Below are 14,737 nucleotides of genomic sequence, written 5' to 3'. Positions count from 1 at the left end.
AACCCTGGGGCTTCCTTAGAGGTGCAGGGGGGGTTGCTTGTGGAAGATAAGGGGTTTCCCGGTCATTAGGAAATTTGGAAGGCCCCAAGAAGAGTATTTCTGGAACCCTGGGGGTCTCGCTTCGCAATGAGCCGGAATCGACTCGATGGCACTGGGTTTTGGGTGGGGGTCTCGCTGGGTTGTGGGATAGGAGAGCTGTTTCCCTAGTGTTTACCCAAAAGTGGAAGGTCTCTCTAGCTTTAGAGTTGGATCTAAGAAGTCTGTTTCTTTGGAGGCCTTTCTTGGAAGCTGGGGGAGGTCTCTAGGGCCTTCAGAGGAATCTGCAAGTTGTGAAAAGCAGTGGTTTTGGAGCCTTGGGGTTCAAGGGCTGGGGTGTTTCTGGAAATCTAGGCACTATTTTAATTCGAATCCACCTGGCAGGCAGGTGAAAAACCTGGTGGTCTGCTCCCCGCAAACATTAAAAAAAAAACCAAACCCATTACTGTTAAGTCCATTTTGAGTCATATCTACCCTATAGGACAGGGTAGAACTGCCCCATAGGGTTTCCAAGGCTGTAATCCTTATGGAAGCAGATGGCCAGGTATTTCTCCCACAGAGTGGCTAGTGGGTTCTAACCACTAACCTTTCATTTAGCAGCCAAGCACTTTAACCACTGTGCCAACAGGGCTCACATAGGTTCACTATGTTTTGAAATTGAGTCAATGACACTTAACAGGAACAGGGACTTTTTGAGAGGTAGGGGGACTCAGGAACCCTCAAGAGCTCTTGGAATCTTGGAAGAATTGTCTGGGCTTTCAGGATACCTTGGGGCTATTTTAAGGGATGGCGAGATTACATCTCACATACTTTGGGCGTGTTATCAGGGGGGATCAGTCCCTGGAGAAAGACATCATGCTTGGTGAAGTAGAGGGTCATCGAAAAAGAGGAAGACCCTTAAGGACATGGATTGACACAATGGCTGCAACAATGGGCTTAAGCATAAGGATTGTGAGGATGGCACAGGACCAGGCAGTGTTCTATTCTGTTGTACACAGGGTTGCTATGAGTTGGAAGCAACTGGATGGCACCTAAAAACAAAACAGCAGTGTTTTTCTGGATGCTGAGATTGGGGTGTGTGTAGGAAATAACGTTAGAGCCTTGGGGGGGGGGTCTCTTGGGCTGCATTTCCTGGGAACTATTTTGGAGGCTAGGAGGCTTGGTGGCTCGGTGGTTAAGTGCTCAGCTGCTAACCGCAAAGTCTGTGGTGGAACCCACCATCCCCTTGTTGGAAGAAAGATGTGGCAGTCTACTTTTGTAAAGATTTACAGCCTTGGAAACCCTATGGGGCAGTTTTACTCTGTCCTATAGGGTCGCTGTGAGTCAGAATCGACTTGATCGTATTGGGTTTCTTTGTTTTGGAGGCAGTCTAAAGACTGTGGAAATTCTCTCTGGCCCTGAAGGGACCTCTCAGAGGTAGTTGGGTGTCCAGCCCAATATGCACTACTTCAGGGTCTCTCGGGAAACTAGGAGAGCCTGGGGACCTAGGAGGAGACTGTCTTCATTGTACATACATTTTTTTAAGTGAGCCAGGCTCATACTGGGACTGGGAAGGCAGAGCTGACTCAAAGCAGGGCCCTGCCCTCAAGGAGCTCCCTGTTGAGTACCATCAAGACAGGTTTTGACTCATGGCGACCTCAAGTGATAGAGTACGACTGCCCTATAGGGCTTTCCAGGCTGTAATATTTATGAAAGCAGGGTCTTTCTCCTACGGAACTGCTGGGTGGGTTTGAAAGGCTGACCTTTCTGTTCGCAGCCAGACGCTTAATCACTGCCCAACCAAGTCTCCTGGTTGTGTAGAGGAGGAAGGTACAAAGACAGCAACTGGACCCTAGATGAGTCGGTAATGGAGGTAGCTCATGTGGCATAGGAACAGAAGTCACAGGGGAGGGGTAAGAGGTCAGGTCTGCTTGGCAGAGCAGCCACGCCAGCCAGTGCAGGCGGGGTAGCCCTTCACCCAGGGGATCTGTGGATGCCAAGGCTGGGCCAGTATCTGGGGTCCCTAAGGGGCGTGTATAGGAGCCCTGGTGGCACAGTGGTTAAAGAGCTCACCTGCTAACCAAAAGGTGATCCCTGAGTCAGAAGTGACGCTACAGCAATGGGTTTGGTTTTGGTGTTAAGGAGCCCTGGTGGCACAAAGTTTAAGTACTTGGCTCGTAACCCAAAGGTCAGCAATTCAAACCCACCCAGCAGCTCTGTGAAAGAAAGACCGGGCAATATACTCCCATAAAGATCTAAAGATCATAGCCTAGAAAACCCTATGGGACAGTTCTACTCTGTAATATGGGGGTAGTTATGAGTTGAAATTGAGTCCTCGGCACCCAACAACAAAGGCCGTCTGGGTGAGTGGCTATGCTGAGTCATGGTGAGCTCGGCACAGGAAGGGGACCAGGACTGAGGTGGGAGGGCCCCCCTCCCCTGACCTCATCCCCTCAGGGCCAGCTGCAATTGGTCTGACTGAGACCCTCAGAACCAGGCCTGTGGCCCCCTCCCCCAAGATGTTTTTGTTTCCACGTCATACTTTATCTCAGTTCCCTTATGTCTTTCCTGGAGATTCTTCCTGTGGCCATAGCGTTCCCTCTCTCTGGGTCAGGGGCTCAGTCTCAGCTCATATATCTCCGACATTTCTCACCTGACTTGGTGTCTGGCTTGGACTTAGTGTCTCTGGGGAGAGCACATGGGGGAGGGGGGAGGGTAAGTGACCTGAGCCACCTAGTTAGTCAGGCCTAGTTATTGATTGACCAGTTGTCATTCCTCAGCCTAAAGACCTTTAGCCCCAGGCAAGCCCCACCTATGGAAAGGGGATTTTGAAAGTGTCCACAAGTGGAGGGAAAGGAGGGGCTGAGACAGAGAGGATCAGAAGAGGGGTAGAGACCATAGGTTGCAGGAGAGAAAGAAACAGAGAGTGAGGGGGCAGAAACCCAAGTGTGAGGGACACAGAAGCCTAGAGAGAGAGGAACAGAGACCTAGAGAAGGGGAAAAGATCCAGAGAGGGGGGGACAGAGACCAGAAAGGGAGAGACCCAAGAGGGGGACAGAGTTCCAGAGAGGGGAACAGAGACCCAGAGAGAGATGGGGACAGAGACCGGGGTCGGGGGGAGAGACCCAGAGAGAGAGGGGAACAGAGACCCAGAGAGAGAGGGGAACAGAGACCCAGAGAGAAGGGTACAGAGACCCAGAGGGGGGACAGAGACTCAGAGAGGGGGAAAGAGACCTGGGGGGGACCAAGACACAGAAGAAGGGGGACAGAGACATGGGGAGGGGGACAGATACTCAGGACAGAGACCCAGAGAAAGAGAGAGGGGGACAGAGACATGGGGGTGGGGGGCACAGATACTCAAGAGAGAAAGAGAGGGGGACAGAAACTCAGAGAGGCAGGGGAAAGAGACCTGGGGGAGGGACCAAGACCCAGAGAGGGAGAAACAGAGATAGAGAGAGAAAGACAGAGACCCAGGGAGAGGGGGACAGAAGCCTAGAGAAAGGGGGACAGAGACCCAAAGAGAGAAAGGGGGGCAGAGACCTAGAAAGAGAGGGGCACAGAGACCCACAGAGAGTGGGGGAAAGAGACCTGGGGGGACAGGGACCCAGAGAGAGAAGGATCGAGACCCAGAGAGAGAAGAGGAAAGAGACCCAGGGCAGGGGGGCAGATAGACAGGGATACAGAGACCCAGAGAGGGGTAGGCAGAGACTCAGAGAGGGTGAGAGAGACCTGGGGGGGCAACCAAGACCCTGAGAGAGGACAGAGATATGGGGGGTGGGGGCAGATACTCAGACAGAACAGGGACCCAGAGAGATGAACAGAGACCCAGAGAAAGAGGGACAGAAACCCAGAGAGGAGGAGGCAGAGACTCAGAGAGAGGGGGTGGAGAGACCTGGGGGGACCACAATCCAGAGAGAGGGGGACAGGGACACAGGGTGGGGGCAGATACTCAGACAGAATGGAGACCCAGACAGAGAAAGGGGGACAGAGACCCAGAGAGAGAAGAACAAAGAGCAGGAAGGAATGGCAGAGACCCAGAGAGGGGGACAGAATCTCAGAGAGTGGGAACAGGGACTCCATGCCTACTCTCTCCTCACCCCACGCCCCATCTCTCATTCTCTCTAATCCCTCTTTCCTCAGATTCCCAGACCTGGGTCTTTGCTTTCCCTTCTTGGAGCTCAGCAACACTCCCCAAGCCTGCTCCTCTCCCGGAGGGTTCCTCCACCCTCCTTTACTGGGCCCCACCCTAGAGCTCCTCCTTCTCTTCCCCCCGCCCATCAGTCCCCAGGCCCTGCCCCCTCAGCCCAGAGCCCTGGTCCAGTAGCTTCACCACAGGGCTCCAGAGCCCTCCCCTGCTCTTAGACCTCCTGGCTCCCCAAGGCCCCATCCTCCAAGGCCTTTTGAAGTCTGTCCGCCTATCCCTCCTCCACTGTCCCCCCATCCTCCACCTCAGTAAACATGCAACTTCCTGTGATCCCTTGTGTTCAAGCTTCCAGGTCCAGCCCCCCTCCCCCCAGCCGCCTCCTGCCCCAGTGCTGCCTCCATGAGGAAACACATTATCCTACCCTGTGATGTTGGAATGCCAGATGCCCCTGTTCCCAGAGGGAGGGAGACAGAAACTCAGAGACAGACAGGGACAGAGACCCAGAAAGAGAGGGGGACAGAGACCCAGAGAGAAGGGGAAACACAGATTCAAAGAGAGAGGAAGACAAGGCAGGACTGGGACTGTACTCATCTCAGCCCCACAGAGCACTGAGCACCCTCAGAAAAGATGTCTCAAGAGTACGGAGGCAGGGAGAGCCCTAGTCCCCAAGAAACCCAGAGAGACAGCGACCCTCTGCGTGTGCAGTGGACATGGCCTGTGGAAGCTGTGGGGCAGGTGACAGTGTGGGAGGTCTGCTCCCCTCTCATGGCCAGGGAGGGGAGAGGCCCAGTGACTCAGACTCCAACATGTGGCCCAAAGGAGGTTTATTGCCCCCCAAGACCAACCCCCCTCCCCCAATAATTATAAAAGTAAGAAAAATACCCATGTCCCCCCCTCATTCCCACCCCTCCCAGAAAAATGTCATAATTTATGCAGAAAAGACACAGTCCAAGGCCACCGGGGCTTCAGCCCATTTTCTTCCAGATGGTGAGTGAGGCAGTGAGCACGCCAGCCACGAAGATGGTCACTGTCTGCCACGTGGGGGTCCCAAAGTAGGAGAGGAGGCCATCCTGGGACAAGGACAGCAGTCACTTCTCCACATGGCGGCCAGGGGCAGGGAAGAAGTAGCAGAGGGGCCAAGGAGAAGTCAGAGGTCACTGGGGGCAAGACCCTATGATTAATGGGAAACCCTGGTGGCATAGTAGTTAAGAGCTACGGCTGCTAACCAAAAGGTTGGCAGTTCGAACCTACCAGGTGCTTCTTGGAAACTCTATGACAAGGGGTTTTTTAAAAGAGTTGGGGTTAAAGAGTTATCAATAGACTTAAGGCATTCTAGAGGAAGTGCAGGCACCAGGGAGGGCAGAAGGCACCAGTTGGATTGGGGTCACAGGGAGGTCAGAGGTCACAGGTCAATGAAAGGTCAGCAGGTACTAGACAAATTGGGTTGATCAGACCAATTTAAGGAACCAGGCATTAAAGACCATGTTTGATGGTCTGGAAATGGGGTTGGGGAGGTACCACTGTGGGGGGCTCAGGAAGGCCCAGGGGTCCTGGGGGAACTGGGGGCAGGGGAGAGGAGTTGGAGGCCTCACCCAACCACCCTGGTCTTGGATCCAACTCAGCAGCCGCTCACGAAGGAAGTCCAGCGTCCAGTCCATGATGGTCTTGATCAGGTTGGGCACCTTGGTGCACAGGGCCTGCGGGGAATGGGTGAGTTAGGGACAGAGACCTGACCCCAGTGCCTGGGGATAGCAGCCCCAAGCCTCCTTTCTCAGCTCCGCCCTCGTCCTGCTATCTCTTTTCTGTCCACAGTCAGAGTGAGCTCCATAAATGGTACATCGGGTCACATCACTGTCAACTGCCCTGCTGAACAGCCGTCTGTGGTTCCCCAGTGCCCTTGGAATAAAGACCTAAAGGCATAGCCGGGCCCAGGAGACTGTGAGTGAAGGGTCTCACCTGATCTCATTCCACTTTCTGCTGCTTTTCTGTCCCTCCCTGACCTTCTTCTGTTTCTTCATTCCCACCAAACTCTTCCCTACCTCAGGGGCTTTGTACTTGTAGAGGCTGCTACCTACAATAGGCCTCAAAAAAGTGAATTCTCACTCACCCCTCAAAGCTCAGGTCAAATGTCACGTTCCCAGAGAGGGCTTTTCTGACCTCCACACCAGGTAAGACCCTTCCTCCCCCACCACTATCTGTTCTCTCAACTCCTTGAGCTTCCCATATTTGCTACCAAAACCAGCTGCCATAGAGTTGATTCCGACGCATGGCGACCTCACGAGCTACACAGTAGAACATCACTCATGGGGTTTTCATGGCTGTGACCTTTCAGAAGCCGACCGATCACCAAGGCTTTCTTCCAAGGCGCTTCTGAGTGGGTCTGAACTGCCGACCTTTTGGTTGGTAGCTGAGCACTTAACCATTTGTCCCAGAGTCGTCTTTTAAATTCATAAATCACATCATCTCACTCCCCTGCCGAAAACCAGCCAATCACTCTCAGAATGAAACTAAAATCCTGACTGTGGCCCAAAAGGCCCCATACAATCTGCCCCTGACCAACTCTGCCTTCACCTGCCACTTTCTCCTCCTTGCTCACTCTGTTCCAGCCACACCACATAAGCCTCCTTGCTGTCTCTCAACACACCAAGTTCAGTCCTACCTCAGGGCCTTTGCACTTGTTATTGCCTCTACCCGGATGCCTTTCTCCCCTGATCTTTATATCACTGTATCCTTCTTGTCACTCCAACTTTGGCTTTAATGTCACCTCCTCTTAGAAGTGTTTCCCGGCCACTTTATTCAATCACATCACCCTGTTTTCCTTCTCATTATAAAGGGTGAACTCCATGAGAGCAGGGACCCAGCCTATATTGTTCACTGTTGTGTTCCTGGAGCTGAGTAAAGGCCTGGCACATATCAGGATTCATAAAAATGTTTGCTGAATGAATAAATGAATAAGGAGCAGACACCGGCCTACAACTGTCTCTCTCCTTTCCCTCTGTGGCCTCTGGGCCACCTCAGGGGTTGACCTCGTGATGCCCAGGTTCTCCCAGGTCTGACAGGAACACTGTTCTACATCCGCCCACCTTGAGCACCAGTTTGCTGGCAAAGTAGAAAAGGGCAACAACCCGGCCCCAGTTGAAGTTGCCATCGGAAAACATCTCTGCTGCCACTCGGAAAAAGACTTCGCGGGGAGAGTCTGTGTCCACAGCTGCAATCATCCTGGAGGAAAAGGAAGGCAGTGCTGAGGAGGGAGGGTCAGGCAGAGCGCAGGGATCTGGGCATCAACTCCATACAAAGATCAGGAAACTGAGGCCCAAGGCAGGCCAAAATAAAAAGCAAGAGGCAAGGGAAGGGGAGAAGATGGAGATTGAGGCAAGTAGGGAAAAAAAAAATGACTCCCTAAAGGTGAGTTTCAAGATCCTGGAAGAGGAGAAGGCTGAAAATCCAGAATGCTGAGTTGAACAGTGGGGCCTGGACTCCTGGGTCTGAGGGAGGGGGTGGGGTGGGAAGTCCTGGGTCTGAGGGAGGAGGGGTAGGGTGAAACTCCTGGGCCTAAAGGAGGGGGCGGGGTGTAAACTCCAGTAATTGAGGAAGGAGGGGTGGGGGTTGGAATGCCTGGGTCTGAGGGAGGAGGGGACCAGCGTCTGGACTCCTGGGTTTGAGAAGAAAAGGGCTGTGGGCCTGGACCTTGGATCTGAGGGAGGAGGGGACCAGTGGCTGGCCTTCTGGGTCCCAAGGGCCACACCTCTGCAGCTCTAAGTTACTGTCCAATTCGTCCCCGATGCGCTTGAGACACTCGCTCAGCTTCTTCGTGGATGGATCCTGGGGCACCCGCTCCAGGGCCAGCTCAGGCGTCTCCCCTCCCATCTGCTTTGCTCGATCCTGGATGAAACTAGAATGGGAATGGAGTGGGGATGCAGAATCAGAATGGGGTGTCACGTCTCAAATCCGCTCCACAATAATCAGACCTCAAACTCACCCCTGAAGCAAAAGGGCCCCCGTCTTCATGATGTGCTCAGAGCTGGTGGGCCCTAGAGGAGACAGGAGGGAAGAGCTGCCTGGACTCTTGGGTACCAGGGGATCAGAGGACTGGGGAGACTCATGTTCCTTGAAGGAGCAGAGGGCTAGGGCTACGAACTCCTGGGTCCTTGCTAGATAGTCCCTGATGGAGATAAAGAGGCCCAGGAGCCTGGGCCTGAATCCTACTTATTTCATGGGGAGGAGGATAAGGGAATCTTCAAAGTATCCAGACCCCTGGCCTGAGGGGGCAGGGGCGGGACCGCCCCTCCCACTGGGGGCAGAGGCAGGAAGTGATGCCGCGACAAGCCCGGGCCTGCCCGGGGGCCTGAATTCTGGGGTCTTCAGGTTCTGGGGGTTCGGGAAGCGCCGGGCAGAAAGGGATCGGGAGGCAGAGGCCGGGGACTCCCGGGTAGATGGGGCTGGAGGCTGGCAGCGCCTGATCGGGGAGTTTCTGCCCCGGAGTGTTAGGAGATCCCACGATCCCCGGCCGGGAGGACGGATCCCGGGGCTGGCCGGTGAGAGGGGGCTTGCCCTCCTCCCGCCCGTCTGCTTCCCGCCTCACCCCCGCCTCTGGGCTGCTCCCCGGACCCGTCCATCACCGCCGCTCCCGCCGCCGCAGCCTCTCGCCGGGTCCGCTTGGGCGGCCGCAGCGCGCCCCGGTCACGTGATCGCCCCCACTGAACGTGCGTCCGTCACGTGGCTGCCCCGCAAAATGGCCGCCGCTGGCCACTGCCCCGCAGGGCCGCCCGGGCCACGTGACTGATTCTTTCCCCGCCCCCGGAGGGGCTTAAGCCCTGTCACGTGACGGTACTTTCAGCACCACCCTTTATGGAAAGACTTTGAAGCTGTTCCCCCGACTAAGACTCGCATTCCTTCAGTATTTTCAGAGGATTCGGGCATGGTTTGAGCCTACCCAGGGAAGAGGCAACAGCATCGGAGAGCAAAAATAGCGTGTATTGGGGCAGGACGTTTTAGATAACAAAAGCTCGTGAGTATATGTGTGTCTGTGGAAAAAAAGGGAATATGAAGTTGAAAAAGTGTCAAAAGTAATCTATAGTGCTAGATTGACAGGGTATAGACTGGGAGGCGCAGAGGCTCCTGGGGTGATTGGAATGCACTATATCTTGATCTGGGTAGTGGTTAACTGGGTATGTTGTTAGATGCTGGTTTGCACGGCCCCAAACTGATGCCAACCCCATGCACAACAGAACAAAATGCTGCCCAGTCCTGAGCCATCTTCATGATTAGTTGCGGATGGGACCCGGTGATCCATATGGTTTTCACTGGCTGATTTTCAGAAGTAGATCACCTCAATTCCCCGGAAACTAGTGTCCTGCCAAATTCATAGTAATTTTGCAAAATGTATTGCTTAAAAAATGCATAATTGAGCATTGGTGAGCATAGAGAAGAAAGACCATTCTTTGCCTCCAATGTTCAGAGCAGACTTCAAAGAGGAGATATTTGCCCTAGACCTTGCAAGAACAGTTTGATTTGAACAACTGAAGAAAGGTAGTTGTTATGCATTGAATTATGTCTTACAAAAAGATAAGTTAAAGCCCTAACCTTCAGTATCTGGAAATGTGGCCTTGTTTGAAAATAGGGTCTTTGAATATATTGTCAGTTAGCTAGTGGTGCTATAACAAAAATACCACAAGAAGTTGTCTTTAACAAATTTATTTTCTCACAGTTCAGGAGGCTAGAAGTCTGAATTCAGGCTGCTGGCTTTAGGGGAAGGCTTTCTCTGTCAATTCTGGGGGAAGGTCTTTGTCTTCTCAGAGTGTATTCCTTGGTTCCTGCGTGATCTTTATGTGGCATGGCATCTTTCCCCATCTCTGCTTGCTTAATCTGCTCTTTGTATATCTCAAAAAAAAAAATTGACTCAAGACATGCCTTACACTAATCCTGCCTCATTAACATAACCAAAAGACCCATTCCTAAGTGGGATTGTAAACCAGGGTTAGGATGTACAGCATATATTTTGGGAGAACACAATTCAATCCATAACAAGGTCACACTGGAATATGGTAGGCCATAGTGCAGTATGAATGGTGTCCTTGTAAAGCAGGAGAAGAAACACACAGACACACAGAAAGCCTTGTGAAGGGGGAGGCAGAGATAAGAGTGATGCGTCTATAAGCCAAGAAATCCCAAAGATTGCTGGGAAACACCAGAAACTAGGAAGAGGCAAGGAAGGATCCTCCCCTAGAGCCTTCAGAGGGAGCATGGTGGCCTTGCTGATACCTGGATTTCGAACTTCTAGTCTCCAGAGCTGTGAGACAGTAAAGTCCATTGTTTTAAGCCACCCAGTTTGTAGTACCTTGCTACAGCAGCCGTAGGAAACAAGTTTCTGCATGTACATTTCAGTGACATTGATTACATCCTTCCAGTTGTGCAACCATTCTCACCCTCCTTTTCTGAATTGTTCCTCTCCCATTACATAAACTTACTGCCCTCTATGGTTCCTGTTTAATCTTTCGAGTTGCTATCTAGGCTGTACTATTTACGGGAGCAGACTGCCAGGTCTTTCTCCTGCCAAACCATTGGGTGGGTTCGAACTGTTAACCTTTTGGTTACCAGCTGAGTGCTTAACTGTTGTGCAACTAGGGTTCCTTAGAACTCCCTCAGGGGGTTTCCAAGGCTATAATTATTACTGAAGTAGACTGCCACATTTTTCTCTCGAGGAGCTGCTGGGGAATTTGAACTGCTGACCTTTTGATTAGCAGCTGAGCGCTTAATCATTGCACCACCAAAACAAGAAAACCCAAACCGGATGTGGTGAAGTCTGATTCATAACAGAGTAGAGCTGTCCCTTCGGGTTTCCAAAGAATGACTGGTGGATTTCAACCGCTGACCTTTTGGTTAGCAGCCAGGCTCTTAACCATCGTGCCCCCAGGGCTCCTTAATACACTGGTCAAAACCAAAACCAAACCCACTGCCATTGAGTCGACTCTGACTCATAGCGACCCTATAGGACAGAGTAGAACTGCCCGATTGAGTTTCCAAGGAGTGCCTGGCGGATTCGAACTGCTCACCTCTTGGTTAGCAGCTATAGCACTTAACCACTGCGCCACCAGGGTTTCCAATACACTGGTAGATAGTATTAGTTGTTCACAAATCTTCCTTCCCTCCCTGCCCTTGTCATGGCCTAATCAGAGCAGAGGCATGAAGAAGCCTTGACTGTTTCCCTCGCCTTCTCCTGCACCTCAACTCCACAAGAGGAGGGCGTGTCTCAGGTAGGCCCACCTTTACCCTGCTAACCGAAAGGTTGGCGGTTAGAACCCACTCAGTGACCCTGCGCCAGAAAGACCTGGTGATCTGCTCCCATAAAAATTACAGAATAAAAGACAGGATGCAGACCTGAACCCAAGCCCAGCTGAGTCACAGCTGACCCACAGATCCGCGAGGGAGAAATCAATGATTCCTCTTGGGAACCACCGAGACATCTGGAATTATATGCTATACAGCCAAAAACCAGTTGCTGTCAAGCCAACACTAACTCACAATGACTCCATGTTCACACGGTTAATGCACTTGGCTGCTGACTGAAAGGTTGGAGGTTCGAGTCTACCCAGAGGCACCTCAGAAGAAAAGCCTGGCAATCCAATTCTGAAAAGGCAGTCATTGAGAACTCTGTGGAGCAGAGTTCTACTCTGACAACACATGGGGTTGCCATGAATCAAAGTAGGCTGGACAGCAATTTTTTTTTTTTTTTTTGTGGTGTAAGGTATTATCAGAGCCAAACCTGATGGATAAAACTCAGATGATCAGATAGTGACAGAGGGGGCAGGATGTGTGGCCAGGGACAGATCTGAGAGGCCTTGATGGTGTGCTGAAGAGAGTCAGGAGCATGACAATTGAAGATTGTAGGTGTCCTCGCCCAATTAGCCTAACGCCACCAGGGGGCATATGACAAAGTCAGGTTTATTGATCCATTGCAACGAGGAAGACTGCACACCAAAGGACCTACAGGGCGTGTCAACAAACAAAGGAAAAGATAGGACTTATTCAGATTGTGGGGAAGGGTAGAGCTAAGTGAAGGAGCCCTGGTGGCGCCATGGTTAAGTGCTTGACTGCTAACCGAAAGGTTGGCGGTTGGAACCCAGTCAGTAACTGTGCAGGAGAAAGACCTGGTGACCTACTTCCATCAAAACTACAGCCTAGAAAACCCTATGGGCAGCTCTCTCCTGTCACATGGGGTTTCTGTGATTCAGAATTGACAGCATAAACCAGCAACAACAGGGTTAAGTGAAAATTAAAGATAGGCTTAAAACACCAAAACCGCTTGCTGTCTCATTAATTGCAAATCATGGCACCCCCACGTGCATCAGAGTAGAACTGCTTCCTACGGTTTTCAATGGCTGCTTTTTCGGAAGTAATTTGCCAGGCCTTTTTTCCGAGGCACCTCTGGGTGGACTTGAACCAGCAGTCTTTCGGTTAGCAGCTGAGTGTGTTAACCATTTGCACCACCCAGGGAGTCCAGACCCAAAGCAAACCAGGGTAAACATTGGGTCTGGAGTGTGAAGGGGAACAAGGGTCCTGTTTCCTTAGAAAGTACGAGAAGAGTGTGGATGTGGAATGTTGTGTCTCTCCAGAAACCCTTTACCTGAAGCTCTGTACTTGGGTTGGAAATAGAGGCTGCTACCTGCTACGTTGTGTCAAGTAACTTTGATCTTCCAGGCAAGAGTAGGGTGTTTCATTTTTACTAATATAATTGCAAATGCTTTAAGATTTTATAGAACAAAGTTTCCTAGTGAGTTAGAAAGCATATCCTTGGGAGTAATAGTGTTTCCTGACTTTGCAGCTGTCTTTTATCCGTGTGTTTTATTCCAGCCCAGTGAATTGTTGTTGTTAGCTTCTGTGAAATTGGCCCTGGACTCATGGTGACCCTGTGCACAATAGGATCCAACCGCTATGACCCACAGGGTTTTCATCGGCTGATTTTCGGAAACAGATCACCAGGCCTTTCTTCCTAGTCTGTCTTAGTTTGGAAGCTTGGCTGAAATCTGTTCAGCATCACAGCAACATGCAAACCTCCACTGACAGACAGCTGGTGGCTGCACCTGAGGTGCACTGGCTGCAAACAGGAGCGGGGTCACCTTAATGGAAGGTGAAAATTCTACCACTGAACCACCACAGCTCATTCTTACTTTCACTGTAGCTACAGATCCCTAAACAGTAAAGCCATGGCGGGGAGGGGTGTTTTTTAGTGAAATCTAAAGTTGAAACCATTTACAATAATAAAGACAGTGTATGGAAGTTGTGAAGCCCACTGCTTAGTTGGCCCCCAATGATTTTCACCTCTAGGTATTCATGCCCCTGTGTTGTCCCCTTCACATTTCATAGGGCTGACCAGTGCGACCAATAAGATATGATGGAAGTGATCAAATTGTGACTTCCAAGTTTAGGTCATAAAAGTCATTGCACCCTGAGATACTCTTCAAACCTTGAGCCAAAACTCAACCCCTGAGGTCACCTTGTAACTAAATGACAAATTGGCTCAGAAAATAATATTACCCATGAGTACCGTGCTCCTTGAAAACATCACGTATATGAGACCAAATGGTCAACAATTACTTTAAAACAAAGATGAGAATGTAAGGGGGCAGGGAAACCAGATTAGTGGAAATGGAACAACCAGAATGAAAGCAATGAGAATGTACACACATTGCGAAGAACTTAACCAATGTCACTGAACAATTTGTGTAGAAATTGTTGAACGGGAACCTAAACTTCTGTGTAAACCTTCACTGAAAACACAATAAAATATTATTTAAAAAAGTAATAATAAAGTCATTTTGGTTTTTGCCTTGCTCCTCCTCAAATCGTTTGGTTTAGGATAAGCCAGCTGCAATGTTGTAAGGACACTCAAACAGTAATGCTCTGGAGAAAGGCATGTGGTTAGGTACCAAGGCCTCTAGGCATGTGAATGAGTTCCTTTGCGAGTGGATCCTTCAGCCCCAGTCAAGCCTTCAGATGACTGCAGCCCCAAACCACCATCTTGACTGCAACTCCAGGAGAGACCCTGAGCCAGAACCACTTGTGGATTCTTGACCCTCAGGAGTTGTATGAAACAATAAATTTGCTTATTGTTGTTTTAAGCTGCTAAATGTTGGGGTAACTTATTACACAGCAACAGATAACTAATACACCTAGGATAATATGGCCTACATACACAAGGAGCCCTGATGGCACAACGCTTGTGCGATTGGCTGCTAATCAAAAGGTTAGCAGTTCAAACCCACCCAGCAGCTTCACAGGAGAAGGGCGTGGTGATCTCCTCTAAAGATTCAGCCTAGAAAACCCTATAGGGCAGTTCTACTCTGTCACATGGGGCCACTGTGAGTCGTACTTAACAGCACCTAACAACAACAACAATGCCATTTTGGAGGCACGCCAAGCTTCAAAGAAAGTAAATCAATGAGATTGAAATCAGGAAATTAATAGAGAAAATCAGTGAAACCAAAAGCTGGTTCTTTGAAAAGATCCATAAAACTGATACACCTCTAGCCAGGCTAACCAAGGAAAAAAGAGAAGAGACACAAATTACTAATATTAGAA

General features: G+C 50.8%; 1 protein-coding gene across 2 annotated transcripts; it reads right to left on the bottom strand.

Moving 5' to 3' along the window:
• Positions 1-5,067: 5,067 nt before the first annotated feature.
• BAX (BCL2 associated X, apoptosis regulator) lies at positions 5,068-8,833 on the bottom strand. Of its 2 annotated transcripts, none has more exons than XM_049901672.1 (6): positions 8,742-8,833; positions 8,139-8,190; positions 7,905-8,051; positions 7,243-7,378; positions 5,752-5,856; positions 5,068-5,229 (listed from the first exon to the last, which is right to left on the bottom strand). In XM_049901672.1, the coding sequence occupies exons 1-6, from the start codon at positions 8,773-8,775 to the stop codon at positions 5,125-5,127; spliced, it is 579 nt and encodes a 192-aa protein (XP_049757629.1). In that variant the 5' UTR covers positions 8,776-8,833; the 3' UTR covers positions 5,068-5,124. The 2 variants fall into 2 exon arrangements, with proteins under 2 accessions (XP_049757629.1, XP_049757630.1); XM_049901673.1 differs by lacking the exon at positions 5,068-5,229 and adding an exon at positions 5,230-5,316.
• Between the last annotated feature and the right edge of the window lie 5,904 nt (positions 8,834-14,737).

The sequence above is a fragment of the Elephas maximus genome, chromosome 11 (genome assembly GCF_024166365.1).
Source record: "Elephas maximus indicus isolate mEleMax1 chromosome 11, mEleMax1 primary haplotype, whole genome shotgun sequence".
In the NCBI taxonomy this organism is placed as follows: domain Eukaryota; kingdom Metazoa; phylum Chordata; class Mammalia; order Proboscidea; family Elephantidae; genus Elephas; species Elephas maximus.
This window is presented reverse-complemented; position numbering and strand designations above follow the sequence as displayed.